At 44.8% G+C, this 23,753-nt stretch overlaps 1 protein-coding gene across 2 annotated transcripts in view; it reads left to right on the forward strand.

Annotated features, from left to right (window-relative positions):
* The window catches only part of CRTAC1 (cartilage acidic protein 1), a 150,906-nt gene that overhangs the window by 13,313 nt on the left and 113,840 nt on the right, over window positions 1–23,753 (forward strand). For both annotated transcript variants that reach the window (XM_044382021.3, XM_026493816.4), the window contains exon 2: window positions 4,549–4,748. In XM_044382021.3, coding sequence (XP_044237956.2) covers window positions 4,549–4,748 — 200 coding nt within the window. The remainder of the gene's footprint in view (window positions 1–4,548; window positions 4,749–23,753) is intronic.

Below are 23,753 nucleotides of genomic sequence, written 5' to 3' on the forward strand. Positions count from 1 at the left end.
TCGTAAATTTTGCAACATGTTATAATCACATGGGGGAGCTTTTAGAACTCTGATGCGCCCCTGCTGCACCCTACAGCAGTTAAGTGAGAATATCTCGGTGTGAGACCAGACATCTGGTCTCTACATTTGCCATGTTAGCCATTTTTAAGTGCACGGTTCAGTGACATTGAGCACATCCACACTGGTGTGCAAACATCACCACCATCCATCTCCAGACTTTGTCATCTTTCCACACTGAAGCTCCGTCTCCATTAAACACTAACTCCCCCATCCCCCTCCCCCCATCAGCCCCTGACAAACACGATTTTCTGTGCTTGTGAATGAGACTGCTCTGGGTACTGCACATAAGTGGAATTATAGAGTATATGTCTTTTGTGACTGGCTTATTTCACTCAGCACCATATCTTCATGGTTCATCCATGTCATAGCGTGTGTCAGAACTGTCTTCCTTTTTAAAGGTTATAATATTCCATCCTACGTATAGACCACATCTTGTTTACCATTCAGCTGTCGATGGACTCTTGGGCTGCTTGCACCTTTTGACTATTGTGAATAATGCTGCTATGAACATGGGTGTACGAGTCTCTGTTTGAGCCCCTTCTTACACTTTCCAGTGTAAACCTGGAAGTGGGATTGCCAGATCACATGGTAATTGTATTTGGAATTTTTTTTTTGAGGAATTGCTGCACAGTGGTTTTCCACAGTTGCTACGCCATTTTACATTCCCACTAGCAGTGGACAAGGGTCTTAGTCCTCCACATCTTCACGAATGACTGCCATCTTCCAGGTTTTCTTTTTCTTTTACTATATCCATCCTAATGGCTATGAGTGGTGTCTTATTGTAGTTTTGATTTGCATTTCCCTAATGATTACTGATGTTGAACATCTTTTCACATATTTATTGGCCATTTGTATATACCTTCTTTGGAGAAGTATCTATTCATGTCCCCTGCCCATTTTTAATTGGGTTGTTTTTTATTGTTGAGTTGTAGGAACTCTTTATATATTCTGGATATTAATCCCTTATCTGATATAGGATTTGCAAATATTTTCTCCCATTCTATGGGTTGTCTTTTCACTCTGTCGATAGTGTCCTTTGATGTGCAAAAGTTTTAAATTTTGAGGTGATCCATTTTATCTATATTTTCTTTTGTTCTCTGTGCTTTTGGTGTCATGTCCAAGAAATCATTGTCAGACAACAGTATTTTTAAAAAACTGTCCCAGTGATGCCCGTGTACAGCTCCTGCTGAGCAGTGTTTCTCAAACTTTAACGTGCATTTGCGTCACCGGAAATCTTATTAAAATGCGTATTCTTATTTATAAGGTCTGGGGTGGGGTCCAAGATCCTGCTTGTTAACAAACTCCTAGCTGATGTTGAGGCTGCTGGTCTGAGAACCAGTCTGAGTAGTCAAGGTACAGAAAGGCCCTTTGATGATTTCTTTCACACGAGCCCTGAGAGTAGAAGGTGGATATTTTCCAGACCTTTTCCTGAATTTCTTTACCACAGTTGTTTCCTGATCTGCCATGGAGACAGGCTCACAGCTTCCCCTCTAACTCACCGCTGGTTCGGAGCAGCCCGGGTGGGTGCACTGAGTGCCCTTGACGTAGCAGAAGAATAACATGTAAAGTACATGTTCTCCCTGCCCCCCCCCCCCCCGCCTCTGCCCTGCTGGGAAGGCCGTCCACTGGTCTGTCCATGTGGGGTGATTTCAGATTCCACACTAATGATGGCTGATTCCTCTCTGGCCTTGGCTTCTGTGGGGGAACTACTGTAGAACCCTGCCGAAAAGCTGTTTTGTTCAAAATATGTTTAATGTGCTCAGAAAGGAAAATCACACAGGTTGGTCTGAAGTTTATAGAAGGAGCTGGAGAGAAAAACTATTGAAGGTCTGCTTCTAAAAAAAAATCCTTTATTTCATCCTAGAATTTTAGAGCAGAAAGGACCCTCAGAGTCTATCCCAAACTCTCATTTTGGAGAAGAAAGCTGGGACCCAACAAGGCTGTGGACTTGTTCAAGGTCACCAAGCCAAATAGAGGTCAGCCCTTAGGTGTAATACGTATTTTGTAATCTTGCTTTAGGTTATCTAGAAACGGTTACCACAGAGCAGCTACCTCTTTCATCTGGCTCCTTTAATTATGAGCTCACTTTTGTGGGGCGCCTGGGTGGCTCAGTCGGTTAAGCATCTGCCTTCGGCTCAGGACATGATCCTGGGGTCCTGGGTTTGAGCCCTGCGTCGGGCTCCTTGCCCAGCAGGGAGTCTGCTTCTCCCTCTCCCTCTGCCCCTCTCCCCCCAACTCCTGCTCACTCTCTCTCTGTCTCCCTCTTTCAAATAAATAAATAATCTTTTTTTTTTTTAAGTTCACCTTTTCACTGAAAAGGTAAAAATCAACAGACTGGATCATGGTTCTTGTCCCTCATGGCCTTCATTAGAAAATTTCTACCAGATGTTTACTTTTATAAGTTATGAATCTCTTCTAAAGAACTTTGAGGCTTCCTGCTTAAGTGTGCAATCTAAGAAAAAATAGTTATTCTACAGTATTTTTCAGTAGTGATGTGCTTCTGAAACCTATTCCAGAATTCTGATGTTACCTAAAGAGAAGGTTGTTTACCTTCTGTGTTATCCCGATTGGACCTGCCTCCCTGGAGCCAGTGACCCAAACTGCAGGTATGGTACCTGGGAGGGACTAACTAGCTTCTAGAAGATATAGCCAGTGCCACTTTCCTTTTCTCTGTCCATTGCAAGCCTTGTAATCTGATCACAGTACTCGTTCAATCCACTGCCAATGAATTGGACCTGGCTCTCAAGTTGAAACTCATTTGCTGTCCTTACGATAGAGATCATACCTTGAAAAGACCAGTGGCCTTCAGATCCAACCCACATTTCAGCATGTCTACACTGGTTATTAAATACTCTATAGCTTCTCATTTTACCACCAGCTGCTCATTAATCCAATTATAAGTTTCCTTTATCCAACCAAACTTCCTGCTGAGTTGCTTAACTCTCATAGTGATGCGTTTGCCTTCAGTGATTAGACAGCCCAGTGGAAGATACTGTCTTGTTCAGACATCTCGGTCATTTAGGCTTGACCTCGCTTTGATGGCGCAACACCCGACATGGGCCGTATGCACACGCTGCAGGAGCCTCCTTCCCAGGAAGCCTCACCGAGGTTAGTTCCTGCCTGCCGTGGGAGCCCGGCCCCTGGGTCTCTCCGCAGCCTCACCAGCAAGGCGTTAGGGAGGCTTCTGAATCCTGTCTGACTGTGAAGGCAGTGCCTGGGCCCTTCATTTGGGTTTCTGGGTCCTGAACAGAGGCAAGCTCCTTTGCTGGCAAGAACGTCTGTCTCCATATGGAGAGTCAGTCTTCGCATCCTCTGTTCATTAAGACATCAGCCTCACTCAGCCTTGCTCTTGCTGCCAGACGCACTGGTGTGCCAGCAGGAAGGGTTCCATCAAGAAGGGGTCTGCTGCCTTCTGAAGGCAGGGAGGCACCACTTTGCCCGCAGGACTGGACCTGCTCAGGCTTCATGGGACTCGCTCCAGCAGAGCCTTTAGAACACTCTGTGAGTTCTGATTGCAGGCCTGCAGGCGAGTCTCCGGGTGGTGCCATCTGTAGCTCACGCAAAGGCAGGGTGGAGTCCTTCCACCTCCTTGGCCATTCTCATCAGTCTCCTGGGTGCATGCCACCAGCTCCCGTGGCCCCAGGCTGCTCAGCAACACCCTGAGTTATGTTAGAGATATAATAATGAATTATACAATGGATTATACATAATTAATTTATAATAAAACACGCACACAATGGTATAATTTCTCCAAGTGAATGATGTGCCGCCGCCAGATCCTGCTGGAACACATTCCCTAACTGACTGCTTCCTGATCTGGAGATGATGGCCAGGTGCCCTAGGGAGGGACCTTGGCCAGAGGAACCTGCCAATTCCCAGATTCCCTCCAGGCTACCTCTGGGGTATGTCCCGTAGAAAGATAATCCTTCGCTGTCTCTCCTGTTGTTCTAGACCGGGATACCCATGGGGGTCTCGCTCCACCCCTGGACTGTTTGAGAGTGGTTATCTTCTTCATTCCCCCAATCTTTCCTTCAGAGTATGGGAGATGCCAATGTATTTATACCTGACCCCTTCCTCCCTTCCTCCCTCCCTTCCTTCCTTCCTTCCACAAGTATGTGTTGAGTGTCTATTATGTGCCAGACCCTATCCTTGGCTTGGTGTGCACGAGGAGGCAAAACACAATGATCCTTGCCCTGGTGGAGCTTACCTTCTAGCAAAGGGAGACAGACAATAAACCGCATAACGAGTAAGTAGATGACGCAGTGATAGGTGCTATAGAGATAGAAAAGGCAGAGCAGGAGAAGGGTGATCGGGTGTGACGCACGCAGGCTGTAGTTTTAGACACTGTGCTCAGGGCAGGTGTTATGAAAAGGTGGCAGCCTCGGGATGGCCATGGCCTCTGTGAACAGCGGGAAAGGCACTCGTGTGCCTCCTTGGGGCTGTTTGGTTAGGAGATCTTTCAGTAACATTTGTAACTTTTGGTTTCAGATGTTCAGGATGTTACTGTCCCTGCTGCTGCTGCAGTTTCTGCCCCCCACCGAGGGGTCCCAGCGGGCTGAACCCATGTTCACTGCAGTCACCAACACGGTCCTGCCCCCTGACTATGACAGCAACCCCACCCAGCTCAACTATGGTGTGGCAGTCACCGATGTGGACCATGACGGAGATTTTGAGATCGTTGTGGCAGGGTAAGTGCCTCCCACCCCGAGTTTGACCAATCTGTTTGTCAGCTTTTGCTGTGATAAGGCTGAATAACAAACGCCAAAAGCCAATGGCTTGCAATAGTACGCATTCCCACTCACAGGTCTGCGCAGGGCTCAGCTGAGCCGCTGGGACGCCATGTCCTTGCCTTCGCTGTGGCAGTGCGAGGATGGAGGCTGGCTAGAGTTTCAGGGCAGAGTTTGAATGCTGTGCTCAAGGCAAGCTCTTCAGATTTGTTAAGTCTCCTTCGTTATGCAAGTAACACTTCCTTAGCGGTGGGACTGTAGAATCTTTACGTAGGAAGGGCTTAAAGGTGACAGTTATGATAGAAGGGGCTGCTCAAAGCTGCCTTTGCACAGCATTTTCCGTAAGACTAGGAAGACAGTAATTGTCCCTTTCAAAGAAGGGAGGAAGATGAAAATTCAGGATAGCTAGACTTATTCTAAAGCATGCCGTGGTGCCCACTGCTCCCTTCTCTCCCGAGAAGCAACACCGTGTAGTAAGAAGCATACGATTTGGAGTCCGAATAGCTTGAGTTCATGCCGCGGGTCTACAGCTTTCTAGTTGCATGACCTGAGTCAGTCCCTTACTCGCTGAGTTTCAGATATATCATCTGTAGAAACGGGAATCATCGTAAAGCTTTCTCGTTCTAAAACCTCAGTAGGGCGTTGCATGCACCAGTGCGTTGTCAGTTCTGCCAGTAACCATTGGTTGGTGTTCTTTCCGGAGCCCTCATATGTGCCAGGCGCTGTGCTGAGGCTTTCCCCGGCACCGTCTGACTTAACCCTCCTGACAACACTGTGAAGTACATATACAAGAAAAGGAAATTAGTTGGGAAGCGACCTGCCCTTGTCAATTAAACGGGACATGGATGGGTCAGGATTTGAACCCCAGGGCTCCCTACTAGAGCTACTGAACGATGATTGTGCAAAGTTCCATTATCACTTCAAAAGTCAGTCCATCAATAAAAACACGAGGCCCAGTCCTCCTCATTCTGGGAGGCCTGAGCTTTTATGGCGGCACGGAACAAAGTTACTGTTAGGTACCATTATTTGTAGCAGTTGCATATAATAGTAAAAAGCACTGACTTGGACTTGGAAGACCTGGTGTTAATCCTAACTATACCACCCAAGAGTTGCAAACCTTGTGCAAGTTACTTAGCTATGCGGTGCCTACCTTTCTCATCTGTAAAATGGGCATATTGAAGTCTACTCCCCCCTACCACACAGGACAGGGGTGAGGATGAGCAGTGATGATGCAGATAAAAGATACTTTGTAAAGCACACTTCTTCTTCCATTTACTCATTTCTTCTACCCTGTGAAGAGTAGAAGGTACCCGATTCTAGATCGCCTAAAAGTCTGGATGAGTGCCCCGTCCGGGGGAACCCTCTGCGATGATGTAGGTATTTATGTCTGTGCTGTCTGATATGGTGGCCACTAGCCACACGTGGCTGTTGAGCACTTGAAATGTGGCTACTGGGACTGAGGAACTGAATTTTCATTTTATTTCATTTAACTTAAATAGCCACATTGAAATTAGCACAGTTCTCGGTCTTAAGAAGGAAAAACTAAAGAGCAGAGTGTGCTAGAAAAAGGAACATCAGAAGTGGTTGTCGTGACCCTTGTAGCCTGAGTTGACCCGAGCAGCTTGTCCACGCTCAGTGCTGCGGCGATCCGGTGTCTCTCTGCATCGGGAGCAGCCCGCCTCGTCAAATCCTGCCTCCCAGAGCCCTAAGCCTTTGCTTACGGGACTCTGACGCATGTCTGAAATGTTCTAGCTGGCCCTGCCTCCTGTGAGGTGGCCCCGGCCTCCCCGGTAGCCCCTGGCAGCTGACCGAGGACAGAGGACGGGCCCTCTACAACTCACTGAGCTGAGCAGGCTGGCCCTTCACCTTGGACACGGGCTGCAGGTGCAGCTCTCCGTCGCACCCCTCCTTGAACCCGCACGGTTGCCACCGCACCTCCTGAACGTGTAGTTTCTTTCTTTCCAAGCGCTGGGCGTTCATTTCATCTTCCTTCCCCATGAAGTCCCTCCTCTGTCTCTTCCAAGAACTCAAGAAATTTTCTTCTGTCTCCTCGGCGGCAGGGAAGCTAGACCATCCTTTGCAGTCACCTTGGAGTAGATGAACCTGGTCTCGCTTGCTGCTGACTGTGGGGCCTGCAGCCCTTCGGAGCTCTCCTCTGGAAACAAAAGCCAGACCATCCTGGGTCCTCATCCTGAATCAGCCAGGGATCCGGGGAAAGACCCTTCTCTCTTCTCCCAGGCAAAGGTTGAACCAGGCAGGCCCTGTCTGGGGAAGTTTGGGCTGCCGAGCATTCTTCTGCAAGATGATATTGCCCGCTCCCAGCAAAGGAGAAGGCTTGCGTGGAGGACAGAATGGCGAAATTGGGCAGCCTCCCAGCTCCAGGTCAGGCCTTCTTTGTGGCTGTTGTGAAGCATTGTGAATTCTCAGAGCGTCAGAAAGACACGTTCTAATTTAAGTACCAAAATACGTTCCAAAGGCAAATATAACTTTCTATTATCTTCAGCTTAGGATGATTTGTCACTGTCTTCTTCTTTGGGCTGGATAACCAAGGGTTGACTATATAGACATATTTAATTCGGGACCTTGGGAGGTTATTTGGTCCACCCCTTGCCTTCCAAGGAGGCCACACCTATAGCTCCTAGAGGCTCCATTTCTTTAAAGCCTTCCAAGAGAATGTGTGCAATCTTTTTGTAATCTAGCTCAATTACTTATGTCAAGAATCTATTTGACAAATCTGAATCCCTCATATTAGGGTTTAATAGGCCATTTCTTTTAACTTTTGCTTTGCTATTGCCTTTGAAAGTATAAACCAAGTGGTCGCCATTCTTTCAAATAATGACAGCTAGGATCACTGCTCTGCATTTCATTCTCTGTGGATTTGGCCACATTTCTGGCTTTGACTCTTATTCTGTGCCGTCTACTCTATACCCATATTTAACTCCGTTTCCTTCTCTGTTTGATTGTAGACTCCGTTTAAGAATCATGCTGCAAGAGTTGAAATTTCTAAAAATTGAATGTGAATACCTTTACCGGGGGCACCTGCAATCCAGCTCCTGACAGGCCCCTTCTGTACTATCGTATAGACCTTTCCATTAGCTGGTCCCTGAAGGCATTTAGCTTTGCGACCCCTGGGATAATGGCCAGCTCTTCAGTGTATAAGGCGCCCTGTACTTGAACTTGTCTTAGATGTGTTGACCTTGTAGTGTGTCTGACTTGAGCCCTGTTGCTTTGAGTATTTACTCTTTGAATAGGTTTGTTTTGTTTTGCATTTTTGGTATGCTCGTTCTGGGTATTGATGGCATTGATTTTGAGCATGTTGCGGGTGAGTTTGTGTTGTGTTTCAGTTTCTTGAGTTAATTGTGATGGAAGGCGTGTGCGTGCATCTGACTCTGGGAGGAGCAGAAAATGACCGCCCTTTGTTCTGCGGGGATGGGGGAGGGAATGGGCTGGCTCTGCTCCTCCGCCACAGCTGGGCGAGTGCCTCCGCATATGGAGGGCTTATCTGCTGACCGGCAGGTGCAAGATTGTGGTCCGTGCATACAGTCTCCTCCCTGCGGGTGAGGGGAGGATTTGATCACCCCCAGAGACAACTGCGCACGCACAGACCATTGAGGATCTTCAGGACTGGTTCCCTGGGTAAATAAAAAGCTCAGTAGCTTCCCCTTTTCTCAGTGGAACTAAACACCCAATCTACAGTTTCACATAGTCTGGAAAGGAATTCCTGTTGGTGTCAATCTTGCACGATTCCTTTAGAGCAGCTTTTGTTTCCTGGGATATCCCCAGAGGTCTGAGATAACCCCCCTACCCTTTCAGTTTCCAACAGAAGTTTTGCTCAAATGGAAAGATTGTAGTGGTTGTAAAGTTTAAATCACGATTTAGATCAGTTTTTCTACACAGAGCATTCATTTGATAAAACCTGAACTCATTCTTCACACTTGGAAGGGTTTCATTTAAAGGGATGCTACATATCGTAAAGCAGTGTCTCATTTTGTTCTTAATTTTGCAACTGTGTCAGAAAACTTTTTTAATTTACTAAAGTTAATTGAATTATTTAAAAGGCAAACTGTATTCAAGTACCAGATTAATCATAATCATATAGGAGATATGTTTGCCATTATAAATAATAAGAACGATGAAGAATGAGATATTTATCTATGATTTAACCAAAGCAGAATTTATGCATTTTATTGTAAGTATATATAGACACACACGGCGTCTATAGACTGTATAGCGTGTGTACATAGTAGGTAGGTAGATGTGGTCTCCATGTAAATATGTGTACGTATGTGTAGTCCATATAAGTCTGTACAGACATACACATACGCACTTTTAACAAAATAGGAAAATAGGTTTGAACTTTCTGTGCTAATTGTTGCTTTGTAAAACATTTTAATAGATTTGATCATGAGTTTTGACAACTTTAAAATGTTAGATAATTTCATTCTTTTCAATTTATCTTTCTCTTTTAGTTTAAAATATCTCTTACAGTGTGATAACACTCGTATGTGTTTTATTACCAAAAAAATTCACACAATATAGATGAAAGTAAAAATCCATCTTTATCAACCCTCCACCCCTCCTTTAAGCACAACCCAGTCCTCTCCCAGAATAACAATTGTTTTCAGTTTGGTGTTTAGACTTCTAGAAATTTCTATGTTACCTATATGTATTACATATATGTTCCTAAGTTGCAAATATATAATTTTTGGAAGAATCAAACCGGTACATATTATTCCAAAACTCACTTTTTTTCACTGTACAGCCTATTTATTGTTCATATATAGAGATCTAGCTTGTTTTTTAAGTTGTTTAGTGTGGCTGTACCACATTCGTTTTGTCACCCCTCAAGTGACATTTAAGCTGTCCCTAATCTGTGACCACTGCAAACAGTGCTGAACTGCACATCCTTACCCACATATGCAAATATTTTTCTGGGATAGGTACCAAGCAGTGGAGATGCTGGGAATGCTATGTACATTCTGGATCTTAATAAATATCACCAAATTGTTTCCACTCTCCATCTTTCTCTATTTATTCATAGCCTAGAAATAAAAGGTAAGCTTGGGGATTATTGAATTCAACAGCTGTTCAAGCCCCTACTATGTGTATAGCCGCATAGACTCCAGGGCTTGAACCTGATCAATTTAGATCTAATAGTTCCAAGAAGGACAAAGCCTATTCTGCATGTATAAGAGAAGCTGCTGCCGTTAGAAACCAGATTGAGACTTCAATACTTTCTGATTCCAGCTGCTAAGAGGACTTTCTCTAAAGCTTTGTCTGCAAAAATATATTTCTTAAATGGCTCACCCTTCACCCCGAGATTCATTGTCGCCGGTATCACGGTAGAACGATTGCGGGGTGCCAGCTCTTCTGCTGGGGTTAAGCCTGGACTGCCCCTGATTTTGAATACTAATAAGACATGAGCTGGAGCAGGAACCGGGGCTTGTAAACTCATTCTTAAAACTTTTCTAAAAAGGTTACACAGCAGCGCATGGCAGGTGTTCCAGAGATGTCTCATTGCTGCATCTCAACTTCCTTCTCCCCGGAAGCAGTGGGCAGAAATTCCACCTACCCTGCACGCCGGGTCACAGACTCCATTGACAGCCCAAGGTTCTGAAGCCCCTTCATAGTTACCCTAGCAACAGCACCCCCCATCCCCCCCAGAGCAAAGGGACAGAAGGTGTGGTATGCAGAATAATGGCCTTCCGAAGATGTCTGTCCTAATGCGCACAGGCAATGAATATGCTATCTTACATGGCAAAAGGGACTGTGCAGATGGGATTAAGTGAAGGACCTTGAGATAGTGAGGTGTCCCAGATTATCTGAGTGGGCCCAATGTAATCACAGGGTCCTTAAAACTAGAAAAAGGGAAGCAGAAGAGGAGGTCATAGTGATGTGAGGTGAGAAGGACTTACACTCACCATTCCTGGCTTTGAGGATGGAGGGAGGGGTCACAGGTCAAGGAATGTGGGTGGGCTCTAGAAGCTGGAGAAGGTAAGGAAATAGTTTTACTCCTAGAGCTTCTAGAAGGGAATGCAGTCATGCCAACACCTTGATTTCAGCACAGACCAATGATGGAATTCTAACAGACAGAAGGGTAAGATGATCATTTGCGTTGTCTTATGCCACTAAGTTCGTGCTGAGTTGTTACAGCAGCAATAGGAAACTAGTACGTCAGATGCTTGGTGTGATTTCTCGGAGAGGGGATGGCCATTACCTCCGAGAATTTTAGTAGAATTATTTTAACAATTTCATGGCCTTAAAATAAATATACCACCCACAAACATATTATTTAAAAGAATAAAGGAAGTATACCACCAATGAAAGTATTATTATTATTATTTTTTAAAGATTTTGTTTATTTATTTGACAGAGATAGAGACAGCCAGCGAGAGAGGGAACACAAGCAGGGGGAGTGGGAGAGGAAGAAGCAGGCTCATAGCGGAGGAGCCTGATGTGGGGCTCGATCCCATAGCGCTGGGATCACGCCCTGAGCCAAAGGCAGATGCTTAACCGCTGTGCCACCCAGGCGCCCCCGAAAGTATTATTTTTAATCAATGACAATCCCTAGTCTTAGGAGCATGTGCAGTTTGGGGAAGAATCCCTAAAAGCACACTTTGTTCCTTAGTGACCAGCCACCTTAATGCACCGGGCAGCTCGCTGTTTGACGCCCCATGCCTTGGATGGTTGGAGGTGGGGAGAGGGATTGAGAGCTTTTAAAGACCTCATTGTCCTGGGTGAGACAACACACTGAAACTGGGTGAGGTCATGAGCAACCCATACCCCTCCCCCCCAGAGAGATGTGAACATTCCAGGAGTCGGACAGGGTGGAGAGCACTTCCAGGTGAGAACCACCAAGGCCTTGGAGGGGGCATTTAGACAGCATGTGGAAGGACAGGTAGCACGCGGGTCTCTTTAACAAGGGAGCAGTGACCTCTCCAGGTTGAAGACAGCTTGAGGCTTACTTGGATTTTGTTGTTTATTTGTTTTAAAATTAATTTTTTTTAAAAAAGCATTTTAACAAAAAACTGATTTTCACATAGTGAAGAATATTTATAAAAAGCCATTCCAAAATAGTAATATAATTAAGACCCTAAAATTGCCTCTGCTGAAAAAGGCAAAGCTACTTTTAGTAGTCTGAGTTTTTCACCCATTCAGAAAGTGAATGTAGGCCCCATCTCCAGTCACCTTCCTTGAAGTCTGTCTTCTCCCCAGTTCTGTGAGTGGTGGGCTGGGCGGAAGACCTTCCTTGTCCCACCCCAGCCTCCTGAAGTCCCAGGCACAGGGCAGGCTGCAGGTGAAGCCCGCCGTCCCCACCCTTACACCCCTACAGCAGCAGGACTTCCTCTTCCCTCTCCTCCCCCACTCCTTGCCCCCTTCCCCTTTCACCCCTCCCCCAAACACATCCCACACTTCTCTTTGCCATTTCCACTCCCAGCATCACTTCTGCTCTGGGGAGGTGGGGTGTCACCTGACCCCTGCCGCCCTCTCGCAGGTCTCCCCACACCTTCTCCCCAGTGCTACTGACCTGGTGAGTCATTTTCCTCCAAGAATGCTATGGTTAGGACTTAATCTTCTCTCTGAGGAAATAGTTCATTTTGAGGTGCAGATACCTAGGAAAACATGCAAGGATGTGAAAAACTAAAACATTCCCCACTTTGGATTTTTGCCGTTCCCCCCCCCCCCATTTACTGTCAGTCCTGAAGGGGCAGAGTGCGCAGCGTGCCCCTCGTAGTTTGCTTACGTCATCCTGTCTTAAACCGTCACAGTGGTCCGCGTGACGCGTGGTATTTAACTGAGCCTCAGTCACATTTTTTCACATTGTCACATCACTAAAATTGGGATGTGACCTACAACGGGCAGCTGGCGCTAATTGGAAGTCTTTTCTTTCCTAGAGATACTGCAGTAATGGGGAGTCTTAGACGACGCCTTAGCTTTGATGAGAGCACTGTAGTAGTGTTGTCTCATTTTGCAGGTAAGGAAACTGAGGCCCAGAGATCCACGGAAAGTCGTAGATATGATGAAAGGTGAACTATTATTCTACATATGCCCGCGAAATTCAGTGTGTTGATTGTGTTGTTCAAATCATAATCTTTATTGATATTTCTCTGCCTGCTGATAACCGAGGCTTGGTTTGGAATACCCTACCGCTGAAGTCCGTTTCTTTCTGTGACTCTGTGCTGCTGTATGTTGAGTCTATTTTATTAGGTGCAGTTTTAGAATTCTTTTTTTTTTTTATTGAGATGTAATGGACATATAACATTAGCTTCGGGTTTACAACACCATGATTCAATATTTGTCTATATTGTGAAGTGATAACCACAATAAATCTTAGACTTCTTATATTTTCCTGGTGAATGGAGCCATTAGTATGAAGTGACCCCATCTATCCCTAATTATGGTTTTGGCCTAATGTTATTATTATAACTATTCCATCTCTTTTTTTGTTACTGTTTGCCAAGAATATCCTTTTTCATCCTTTTACTTTGAACTTTCCAAAATCCTTACATTTTGTGTGTGTTTCTTGTATGCGGCATGTATAGTTTATATTTCTTTCTTAACTGACCATGTCCGTCCTTTTACTGATGAGTTTAGTCCATTCCATTTAATGGGAACATTAATATCTTCAAACTTGTTTCTCTTACTTGTTCAATTTTCATGTTTTCAATGCTTCTTTTCCTTTCTTGCCTTTTTTTTTTTTTTAAGATTTTATTTATTTATTTATGTGACAGAGAGACAGCCAGTGAGAGAGGGAACACAGCAGGGAGAGTGGGAGAGGAAGAAGCAGGCTCACAGCGGAGGAGCCCGATGTGGGACTCGATCCCGATACCGGGATCACGCCCTGAGCCGAAGGCAGACGCTTTTAATGACTGCGCTACCCAGGTGCCCCCTTTCTTGCCTTTCTTTTAAGACTTTTTATTTTGTGGGGGGAGGGGGAGAAGGAGAGAGAGTTTTAAGCAGACTGCGCTAAGTGCAGAGCCTGACCCTGGGCTCCATTTCACGAGCCTGAGATCATGACCTGAGCCAAAACCGAGAGCCAGACACTCAACCAGCTAAGCCACACCGGAGCCCCTCCTTTCTGGCTTTTTAAAAAACTGATTGATTGAGCAGCTTTTTGTGGGGCGGGGGGAAAGGAGGGAAACACTTGTTTTCTAAATCCCATTTTTTGCCTCTAATTGATTTGGGAATTTTACCCTCTTCTTCTGTTCTTTTAGTGATTTCTTTTGAAATTTTATGATACCTTTTTAACAAACTCTGAAATTATCTTAACCCTCTTCTATAACATTACAAGGACTCTAGTCCACTTTAACTCTTGGGCAGCCCTTCCTGTCTCATTGCTGCATCTCAACATTGCTGCAACTCATACATATAGGATGTCAACTTTGCCCCTTTGAAAACCCTACCACTTATAATTATTATTGTTGTTGTTATAATTCTCTAAAGGCAGTGTTTTTAATCAGGAACACTAGCTCTCTCCAAGGGTCCTGGATTAATACAGGATTCTAAAGTTCAGTGTCCTCCCTATGCTGCCAGATCAAGAGTTAGTAATACTCTTCACAGTGCTCTGAGCCCTTTATTCCTATTTGGTTAGGCTCGTCAGTGCCAGATCTAGTTTCGACTCCCTTTTCTGTGGAGTAGCGTGGTTCTTGGAGATTTTCCTGAAGTTTGTGAGCCAAGCAATACAGTAAAGATATATTTCATCTGGAACCTACTTTTTTTGTAGTGGTAGGATCCTTCAGCAGTCTATCCTATGGATGGATACAGAAGTCTGGAGCTGTCCATGATTTAGGATCTCCAAAGCTTGTTTTTCTATCACTAAGAGGACTGGGGAGGGTATGGGCAGCTAAAAGGAATAGTATTTAAGAGGTTCTCCCCCTTACCAGTTCAAAGATGCTTGAACTCACTTCCTGCAAAATAGAAAGAGCTCTACAGCATGGGAGATTTGGGTGTGAGATGGAGAGGGTTAGGGATGTGTGCGTATGGGGAGAGAAGCACATGCAGTAAGCCACAGGCACTCTGGTAGTCAGGCCAGACCCTGAGACAGTGCCTCTCTGGAGGAGCTAAGATCCAAGTCATGTCCAGCTTAAATGACACCATGTAAGGTCACCAGTGTTTGGCTACACCAACCAAGGAAATGCATGACTGTGTATATCAAAAAGAACCTCCTTCCCCCATCAGCAGCCATCTTTCCATGTTGTTTATGGAGTAGAATTACAGCCATATGAAGTCAAGGACAGGTACCCAGTGTGTTTTGACATGCCCTTGTGCTATAGTCACTCTGTATGTTGGCCATGAATGGGCGCTGGGATGATAACCGGGCTAATGAGGATTCTCCCTGGTTGGGGGCTATCCTGGAGAGCAATACGGCATTGGTGGGCTCGTCCCAGAGAATAGGGTAGCAGAATCTTCTCTTTGGACCTCATACCACCTTCATTCCTTCTTTTGGGATGAACATTCCCTCCTCTTTGAAGAACTATTCTGATCACAGGATCTTATGGAACTGCTAGTCAATAGTCTGGGGTTCCCTGTGACCTAAGCCTGTTTAATCAGTGTCTTGATCTGAGATTTTCCATCCTGAATTAAAGAAGGAAAGCTCTAACTTGCTCTTGGATCATGAGTTGTAAGGCTATATCACAAAACTACTATGGATATATCCTTGTCCCCCACTCCACGGAGGAATCTGAGAGAATGATGATGACACCCAGAGAGAAAAGGAAGAATCCTGGGGCATAAGGCCATGATTCCTGCCCTGAGGCCCCCAGACATATGGGTCTCCTGTACCTCTACTTCAGTTCTTTTTAGAAATAAATTTTTCTCTGGAGCCTTTTCTCTAGAGTGACTTTTCTTATGCCAAATCTAATGATTTATAAATCTAGACAAAGCAGCCTTTTTGCAGGCGAGAGCAAGCACCCTATCTGATGCTGTGTTGCAGACCAGAGCATAACAGTCCCTGGCCTCAAAAGAGACCCTATGTTTATCTAGTCAAAGAGAAGATTCTTAAGAATATTTAAGAGCAGTTGACAATCCGTGATCAGTGTTAACACGCTTCTGAAGGAGTTTTTGCTAGGTGGATCAGATTGAGAGGGAAATTCAAACCAAAGAAATACCACAATGTTATTTAATTACATACTTACATCAAAAATTCTTTTCAAAATTTCTCCTCTCACATTAGATTGCCAGCTACTAAGGGCAAGACATTTCTCTCTTCCACCTGTGCGCCGATAGCCTAGCATATAGTCAGTGTTCAGTAAATGAATAAGGTGAAATAGACAGGGGTCTTAAGGATGGATGGAGGGTCTTAGGTAAGAGAGTTAATGAAAACAATAAACATTAGCTATACTCAGAAGTGATTTACTCAAGGACTTCAGCCTTGAGAGCAACATCAGTAAGTTTAATAAACAAAATTGTACATGCCTACCTTATATGTGCATAACTGTGTGCTCAGTGCTTTGGCAGGTACAAGAATACAGTCCCTTTCTTCAGGCCATCTCAGTTGTAAGAGAGATAAGGCGCGTATAGAAATAACAGAGCAGAATGTCATATGAGCTGCAGAAAAGAAACTCAGTCCATGGTTGGCACACCTATTAGGTTCATCTTCCCATTGAATATTCCAGTTTTTTCAGTTTCTTATTAACAGCGAATTTCATCTGAGGTTATAGTAATAAGGCTCTTTTTCCCCTGTATGGAATTCCTTGATGATGTCACAAGCTTGATCTTCTCTTACTCATTACAACCAAGGTCCCTGTATTCATTTCCCTTTTATTAAACCACAATAATGATTTGTTGACAGAGTAGTCCCAAGGAACCGACAGCATCATTGGGCCTCCAGTCCTGGTTTTTCCTGGTTCCTGTCTAACACTTCAGAGAAGCAGTGAAATTCTCCAAAAAGCACCACTAACCAGTTCTACAAATGCCAACCTTGGTTTTTTTTGAACATACACTTTTCCATCATTAGTCCATTGTCCATATTCTTCCCTCCAAGCTAAATAGAGCAAAGTGTGGAAGAAGGAGGCAGAGGAAGCTATTATTTCCCCCAATTCCCTCTAAACAAGATGGGCCATAATTCTAGTTTCTCCAATACCTTTTCAGGTCGCTTCCTTATTTTAGGAAGCTGTGGCTGCACCAGGCTATATAGCCAAAGCTGCGCTCTCCCACCTCCCATCAGCCTTTGCTCCATTGGGGCTGGCCTGGAAAGGCCTTGGTTAAGCCATTTCAGCACCAGATCCCTGGACAGCACCAGAGCCCTGGAACAGATCTACAGACTCAATTGAACCCTGTCTTTCCCCCACTTCATCCTTACATGCAAAACCTTTGCTTCCACAAATTAGGAAGACTCTGAAAAGTATGGCAAGTCTCATTATAAAAGTTTCCTTTCCATATAACTCATTAATGTCAAAAAGCAAGAACTAGTGAAATAACTGATATCTCCAAGTTTCCAAGGACATATCTAAAATCTAAGTTTCAAATGTATCTAACATTTCATGGGGAAATAAATCTTTAATTTAAAAAAGAGGAAGCAAAAAGTAGATGAGTTCATTCTTGGTTCAAAAAGCTGGAAAGCTAAAGAAATTTTCAAGGGACACTGGTAACTTCCTGATGCCTATCAGGTAATAATACTTCCTTGGTGTGGTGAAGACAAATGAGATAAGGCATGTAAATTGCTTATCACAGCACCTGGTACATACTAAATGCTCAGTTGTTAGTGTGTTGGGGGTGATTATGTTTATTTAATGCCTAGCGTAACATTAGCAGTTTACCTGGACCAACCCTCATCTTAGAAACCTCTGTGTGTGTCTCTTCCTATGCCTTTTTCCATCAATGGGATAGCATAGCGAAGTGGAATATTTTTTGCTTTTTAATTAGAACTATATATCCTTGTTGTTAATTTTAACACAGTCATTTAAACATTTTTATATCGCATTGCCTGCAGAATGTGAACCTAAAATAGGTTGTCTTGTATTTTACTTAGTTTCCTATAAATCAATGTCCCACCTAGGAAAAAGTTTATTTACCCCTATTACATTAGCCAGCTCTTATTTATTCATTCTACAATTTTTTAAAGTAAGCTCCAATGTGCCAGGCACCTTGCTGAGCCCCGGAGGTTAGCAGTGAATGAGAGCAACTCCTACCTTCACTGAGCTCAGAGGTAATCAATATGCCTGATGAATTAAAGAAATTCTTACTTCAAGAAAGAATTTCAGCTTCCTCTAACCAAATCTTTTATCAGAACTCATAATTTGTAACCAGAATCATTTCTCATTCCCACTGTCCATTCTTACCAAAAGATGCTAATAAGAAATGGAATGATAAAACAAATGGGGCTAGAAAGAGAAGGACATGACTGGGGCAATCCATGAATTAATCAGCCCCTGAATAATCAAGAGATGATATATAAAATGTAAGTTCATGCCTTCTTAAATAATTAAACATATTAAAGGAGAGACAAAAAAGACCACATTTCAGAAGAAATTAGTAGCCTTAAGGCAGTGGGTGAGCAAAAAAGAGCTCTATAGTAGCATTTATAAGCCTTTCTATATTGTAATAAACCAAGCAGGTAGCAGTAAGAGGAATGGTTATATGGATTCTCCCACATATTTTGAAAATAACGGATGGCAACCTAGAAGTCACAGAGTTATTACAAGGCATCTGAGACTCCGTCTGTGCATGGACATTTTATCAATAGACACCAAAGTGCAGCTACTATAATATGGAGGGTTTTTTAAACATTGAAAAGGTATCTTCATACTTGAAAAGAGTTGAAAACCATGGCCTTAAATATGTATTCATGGACTGTCGAAACAAAGGGGTTAAAGGAGCCGAGGAGGGTCACTGAAAGGAAGAGAGTGAGAAACTTCAGGCAAGAGATGGAGAACGGGTATGAGAAGAGAGAAGTGGGAGATGGAGAAAGAGGAGACAGGAAATGTGCACAAGGCATAGAAGGGAAATTGTGGAGTCATGCAAACTTGCATTAAAACTCCAGCACCAGAGCACCAGGGTGGCTCAGTCAGTTAAGCGTTTGCCTTTGGCTCAGGTCATGATCCCAGGGTCCTGGGATCGAGTCCCACATCAGGCTCCTTGCTCAGTGAGGAGCCTGCTTCTCCCTCTGCCTGCCGACCCCCACACTTGAGCGCTCTCTCTCTCTCTGACAAATAAATGAAATCTTTAAATAAAAATAAATAAAACTCCAGCACCTTCTCTTCCTCATTGTGAGACCTTAGAACAAGCTACCTAACCTCTCTGAGTTTGGTTTCCTCATCTATAAAGTGGAGAGTGTAATAACTACTCTTTTATTTCATCATAGCACTATGGTAGTGGTAAACAGAATGATGACACAAAATGCTTGGTCCTGTGTCTGACCTGTGGAAAGTACTCAAATATTAGCTCCTCCACCACCATCATCATCATTTCTTACTGGGCATCTTTCAGAGCCTTACCCGTTGGCAAACACCTGAGTGCTACTCTATGGTCACTTCTTATCTTTTTTTTTTTTAAAGATTTTATTTATTTATTTGACAGAGAGAGACAGCCAGCAAGAGAGGGAACACAAGCAGGAGGAGTGGGAGAGGAAGAAGCAGGCTCCTAGCAGTGGAGCCTGATGTGGGTCTCGATCCCAGAACTCTGGGATCACGCCCTGAGCCAAAGGCAGATGCTTAACGGCTGTGCCACCCAGGCGCCCCGATCACTTCTTATCTTGAACCAAATGGATCTGCCAGAACTCTTTTGATTGAACAATAAAAACTAACCCTTGCTAGCTTATCTTCCACCCCACCAAGGAAAAGATAATCTAGTGGAAGCATGTTGGGGTAACTCACACAGCTCAAAGAAAATCTGATCGACCGAGCCTCAAGGAAGCAGGCAAAGGGGCAGCAGGGGGACATCAGGACTGACAGGAGCCAGAATCCAAACACAGCGAGGATCGCTTTCTCTGACTCTGTGCCTCTCATCCCTGCCTCTGTATCTTGGCCTGTCAGCCTAATTATTTCAGAGCATCTTTCTCCCAGACTCTGGTACCTAAACTACCAGCAGCTCCTAGGCATGTATCTTCCTAACCTAACTATCAGAAGGAAAATTCCAATGATAAGAAAAGAATTTTGAGTGGCTATGCGCTCATCCCTATGGTTCAGGAAATCATCTGGTTGGGAGTGGAGGAAGGGTTGGTCCTCCAGATAGAAAGGGGTCAGTTCCCAGATCCAAGAGAGCGGAGTGCTGAGCAAACAACCATGATATTCCCCCAAACATTCTTTGAACTCCTACTGTGTGCCCCTGCCTGCCTTCAACACTGAAGACATAGACATAGCCAAGACATTTATAATTCCTGCTCTCACAGAGCTGACATTCTAATGGGACAGACAGCAATAAGCAAAGAAACAGGAATTTTTTGTTTCTGTCAACAAGGCACACACACACGTGCACATGCACTCACGCATGCTTCCTGGGAAAATGTTCCATGGCCTCGTGCGGGCACATCTTCATCACCGCCCCCAGAGGTTTGGGCACAGATCCCTTCCCTTTCCAGGCTGCCCTAGAATCCCTCAGTGAAACCATCCACTTCAGCACCCGTTTATCTTCCCTTCTAACCCTCAATTTTAGTCCTTTTGAAACCTATTGAGATCCAGTGATGCAAAAAAGACACCAGCTAGAATTCCAAGAAAATTTGCATGCTCAGAATTATGAACTAAAGGTAGAGAAGTCTGGATAAATGTTCCACACGAAAAAGGAAAAAGAACAAAGAGAAGAGAGACGAGTCCAATCAGTGTCCCCAAGTCCTCGGCATGTGCCATCTGTGAGAACATGGCTTAGAAAGGAGTTAACCATGGGGCGCCCGAGTGGCACAGCTGTTAAGTGTCTGCCTTCGGCTCAGGGCGTGATCCCGGCGTTACGGGATCGAGCCCCACATCAGGCTCTTCCGCTATGAGCCTGCTTCTTCCTCTCCCACTCCCCCTGCTTGTGTTCCCTCTCTCGCTGGCTGTCTCTATCTCTGTCGAATAAATAAATAAAATCTTTAATAAAAAAAAAAAGGAAAGGAGTTAACCAGGGTCCACCGTGGGGGCCGAGGGACTACAGGGACCCAACCTCGCCCTCACAAATACTAGATTCATGGGTGTGTTGGGTCCATTGCATGTGTGTTTATGTGTAGATGTGTTCCAATGTGAACATTTTTTTTAATTCTGTGAATGATTTTGTCAACCCTGTTCAGTATTTATTTTTTAATATGCTAACAATGTCAAAAACTAGAAGTAATCTGGCCCTCTCAAATTGGGGAGGATCTGGCATTAGCATTTCATGAGCACCTACTATCTACCAAACTCTGCTTGGCCCTTCACACATACTCTCATTTATGGAGGTGCTGTGGTATCCTATTTATAAAGGAGGAAAGTGAGCTCCACAGGGCTGATCTCTTGCAAACGGTCAGACAGCTATTAAGAAGTAGAGCTGGGAGGAGATCGTGGCCTATTTGGCTCCAACGCCCAAATTCTTTCCTTCCTGCCACTGGTTCCTGAGCCAAGCCAGTCTGGAATGAAGTTGTTTTCACTTTGTAACAAAATTCACTAAATAAGGATGATGCAATTTTTTTTCATAAAGCTAAAAATATTCCATCTAAAGGACTGACATTTTTAATTCTAAGATTTTGTCCTTTTTGCTTTCTTTTGGTATTGAAAAACCACGAATATGATTCTATGAATATCATAGGTGGTATCATAGTATCGTAGGTGATAGTTGTTCTCGGGTTTTTGGTTTTGTTTTTATTGTCCTTAGTTGGCAAAAATAAAACATTGGCCATCCTGTGAGTGCTGCAAAGTTTGTGTTTTGAAATTTTACTGTGCCATGAAAGTTCAAAGTCTGGAAAGCACTGCTCTATGTAACATTGGCCTCCCAGAATGGCAGAGTTGCCCTTCACTGATGCCTGCTGTGTGCGGGCACTGGGCTGAAGGGTCTTCATACATTATCTCCAGTGAAACCACTAAAAGGGGGTCTGGCCCTAGTTTTACAGATTAGGAAACTAAGGCTGAGTGGGGTGAGACCCTGCCAAGGGCCTTGGGCTCCAGAACTCCGCCTTCTGACTCACGCAGTGGTGGCAGGCTGCTTGTGAGCCCTGTCTTCCTACCCTCGGTACAGCTCACCCCCAGCAGCCCTCCTCCCACTCCTGGGCCTCCTGTGAGACACTAGTGCACCTCACTGATGTGACAGCCTCTTCTTCCCTTCACACTGCTGCTCTCCCAGCGCCCACCCTTCCCCACACCTGAAGCACTGATAGCTTTCAGAAGTTCCATAAACAGCATTTTAGAGGGCTGTGGCCAGCTTTTGGGACTCTCTTTGGGTGCTCTGGCTTGGAAGAACTTCCTGGAGAAACTCAACAGAAAGGTAGTAAGCCACCCTTGTTGGCCAGGGACAGCGAGATCAAACAAGTTCCTGGAGCCTTGGGGCCTGCTTGCATGTTCATGATGGTCTCGGTGCACGCACATCGCCTTCCCTCCATGTGCAGCTTGGAGGGTGGTTTTCCGCTGCACAGGCTGGGGCTGCTTTTCTTGCGAGCATGCGCCTTCAGTCTGCACAGGAGACCTGGACACTTCGCAGAGGCAGATGCACCTTTGGGTAGACCAAAGGCTGTTCTCGCTCATGCCCAGCTCATCCACAATGGTGACTTCATAGTGTGGCCTCAGATGGCTGCCAGATGTGGCTGTGGCTGCCATCCATGCAGACAACAAGCACGCCTGCTCTCTTCATTAGCAAGAGGGAGAACTGAACTTGTTCCTTGGACTCATGAGTGCTCTGAGGAAGGAGGACAGGGTCTGGCTCTTCTAGAGAAGATGGACCAGACTGTAGGCCTACGTATTTTTTTGGTGATAATAAAGGGACAAACTTCATAAGCTTATGGAACTGGAGAGGACTAATGAAGTCAATATAATTTACAAAGTGACAAAAATTGGGGGGCATCTGGGTGGCTCAGTGGGTTAAGCATCTGCCTTCAGCTCAGGTCATGATCCCAAGGTCCTGGGATTGGAGCCCCACATTGGACTCCTTGCTCAGCTTGTCCCTCTCTCTCTACGCCTCCCCCTCTCCAGCCCCCACCCCCTGCTCATGCTTCTCTCTTGCTGTCTCTGTCTCAAATAAATAAAATAATTTTTTTAAAAAGGTGACAAAATGTTGACAAATAGAGCAAAGCTTAATATTATACATAATATGCAGAATTAGTAATAATAATACCAGGACTTACTGTGGTTCATGTTTGTCACTTTGGGGAGCCTAGTATTTTCTCCCTTTTCCTAAAAATACACTTCCTTCCTCATGGGAAATTGCTTCTCCTCTTTTGCGGGCAGTTTTGGAGAAATAGTAATCAAAGAATATTGCCCTCACCCTACAGAAGCCAAAAAGATCCCTGGAGGTTCTTTCACGAGATGCCAAGGGGTAGAGCCAAGAGGTGGGCACAAGCCCTAAGCATATCCAATCGGAGTGTCCCCTGACGCTGTCATTTGGGGTCAGAGCAGTGCAAGGATGGAAAAAAGTTTGGAATTTACTCACTTTCATTACTGCACCTGAGCTAGGCTGTCAGAGGGTTCCGGCTCCTTCTGGAGCTGTCTGCTCTGAGCCCGGCCCTTCGGACTTTCCTTTGAACCAGCAAGCTTCCCATAGCCTGCCAATCAATTTCCTGTTCATGTAAGTTAGGCAGAGTCATTTCTATTATTTATAACCAAAGAACCCCACTGAGCATCACCCGCCCAAATTAGTGCTGTCCTCTTCTCGTAGGCCTGCTGGAAGGTCACACACCTGGTCCAGTGGTGCCGCTATCACTCAGACAGTACCGGACCTCCTCATTTGAAATGGCCTTGGAGAGCTGTTTCCATGCCACACAAGAACATGTGACCTTATAACTATGCCTCAATTTGGACCCAGAACAACATTACCAGCTCAATCAGCTGGTTGTTCACCGGAGTTGGCTACACATGCCAAAAAGCCTTTTGACTG

Source organism: Ursus arctos, unplaced genomic scaffold (assembly GCF_023065955.2).
Source record: "Ursus arctos isolate Adak ecotype North America unplaced genomic scaffold, UrsArc2.0 scaffold_7, whole genome shotgun sequence".
Taxonomy (NCBI): Eukaryota; Metazoa; Chordata; class Mammalia; order Carnivora; family Ursidae; genus Ursus; species Ursus arctos.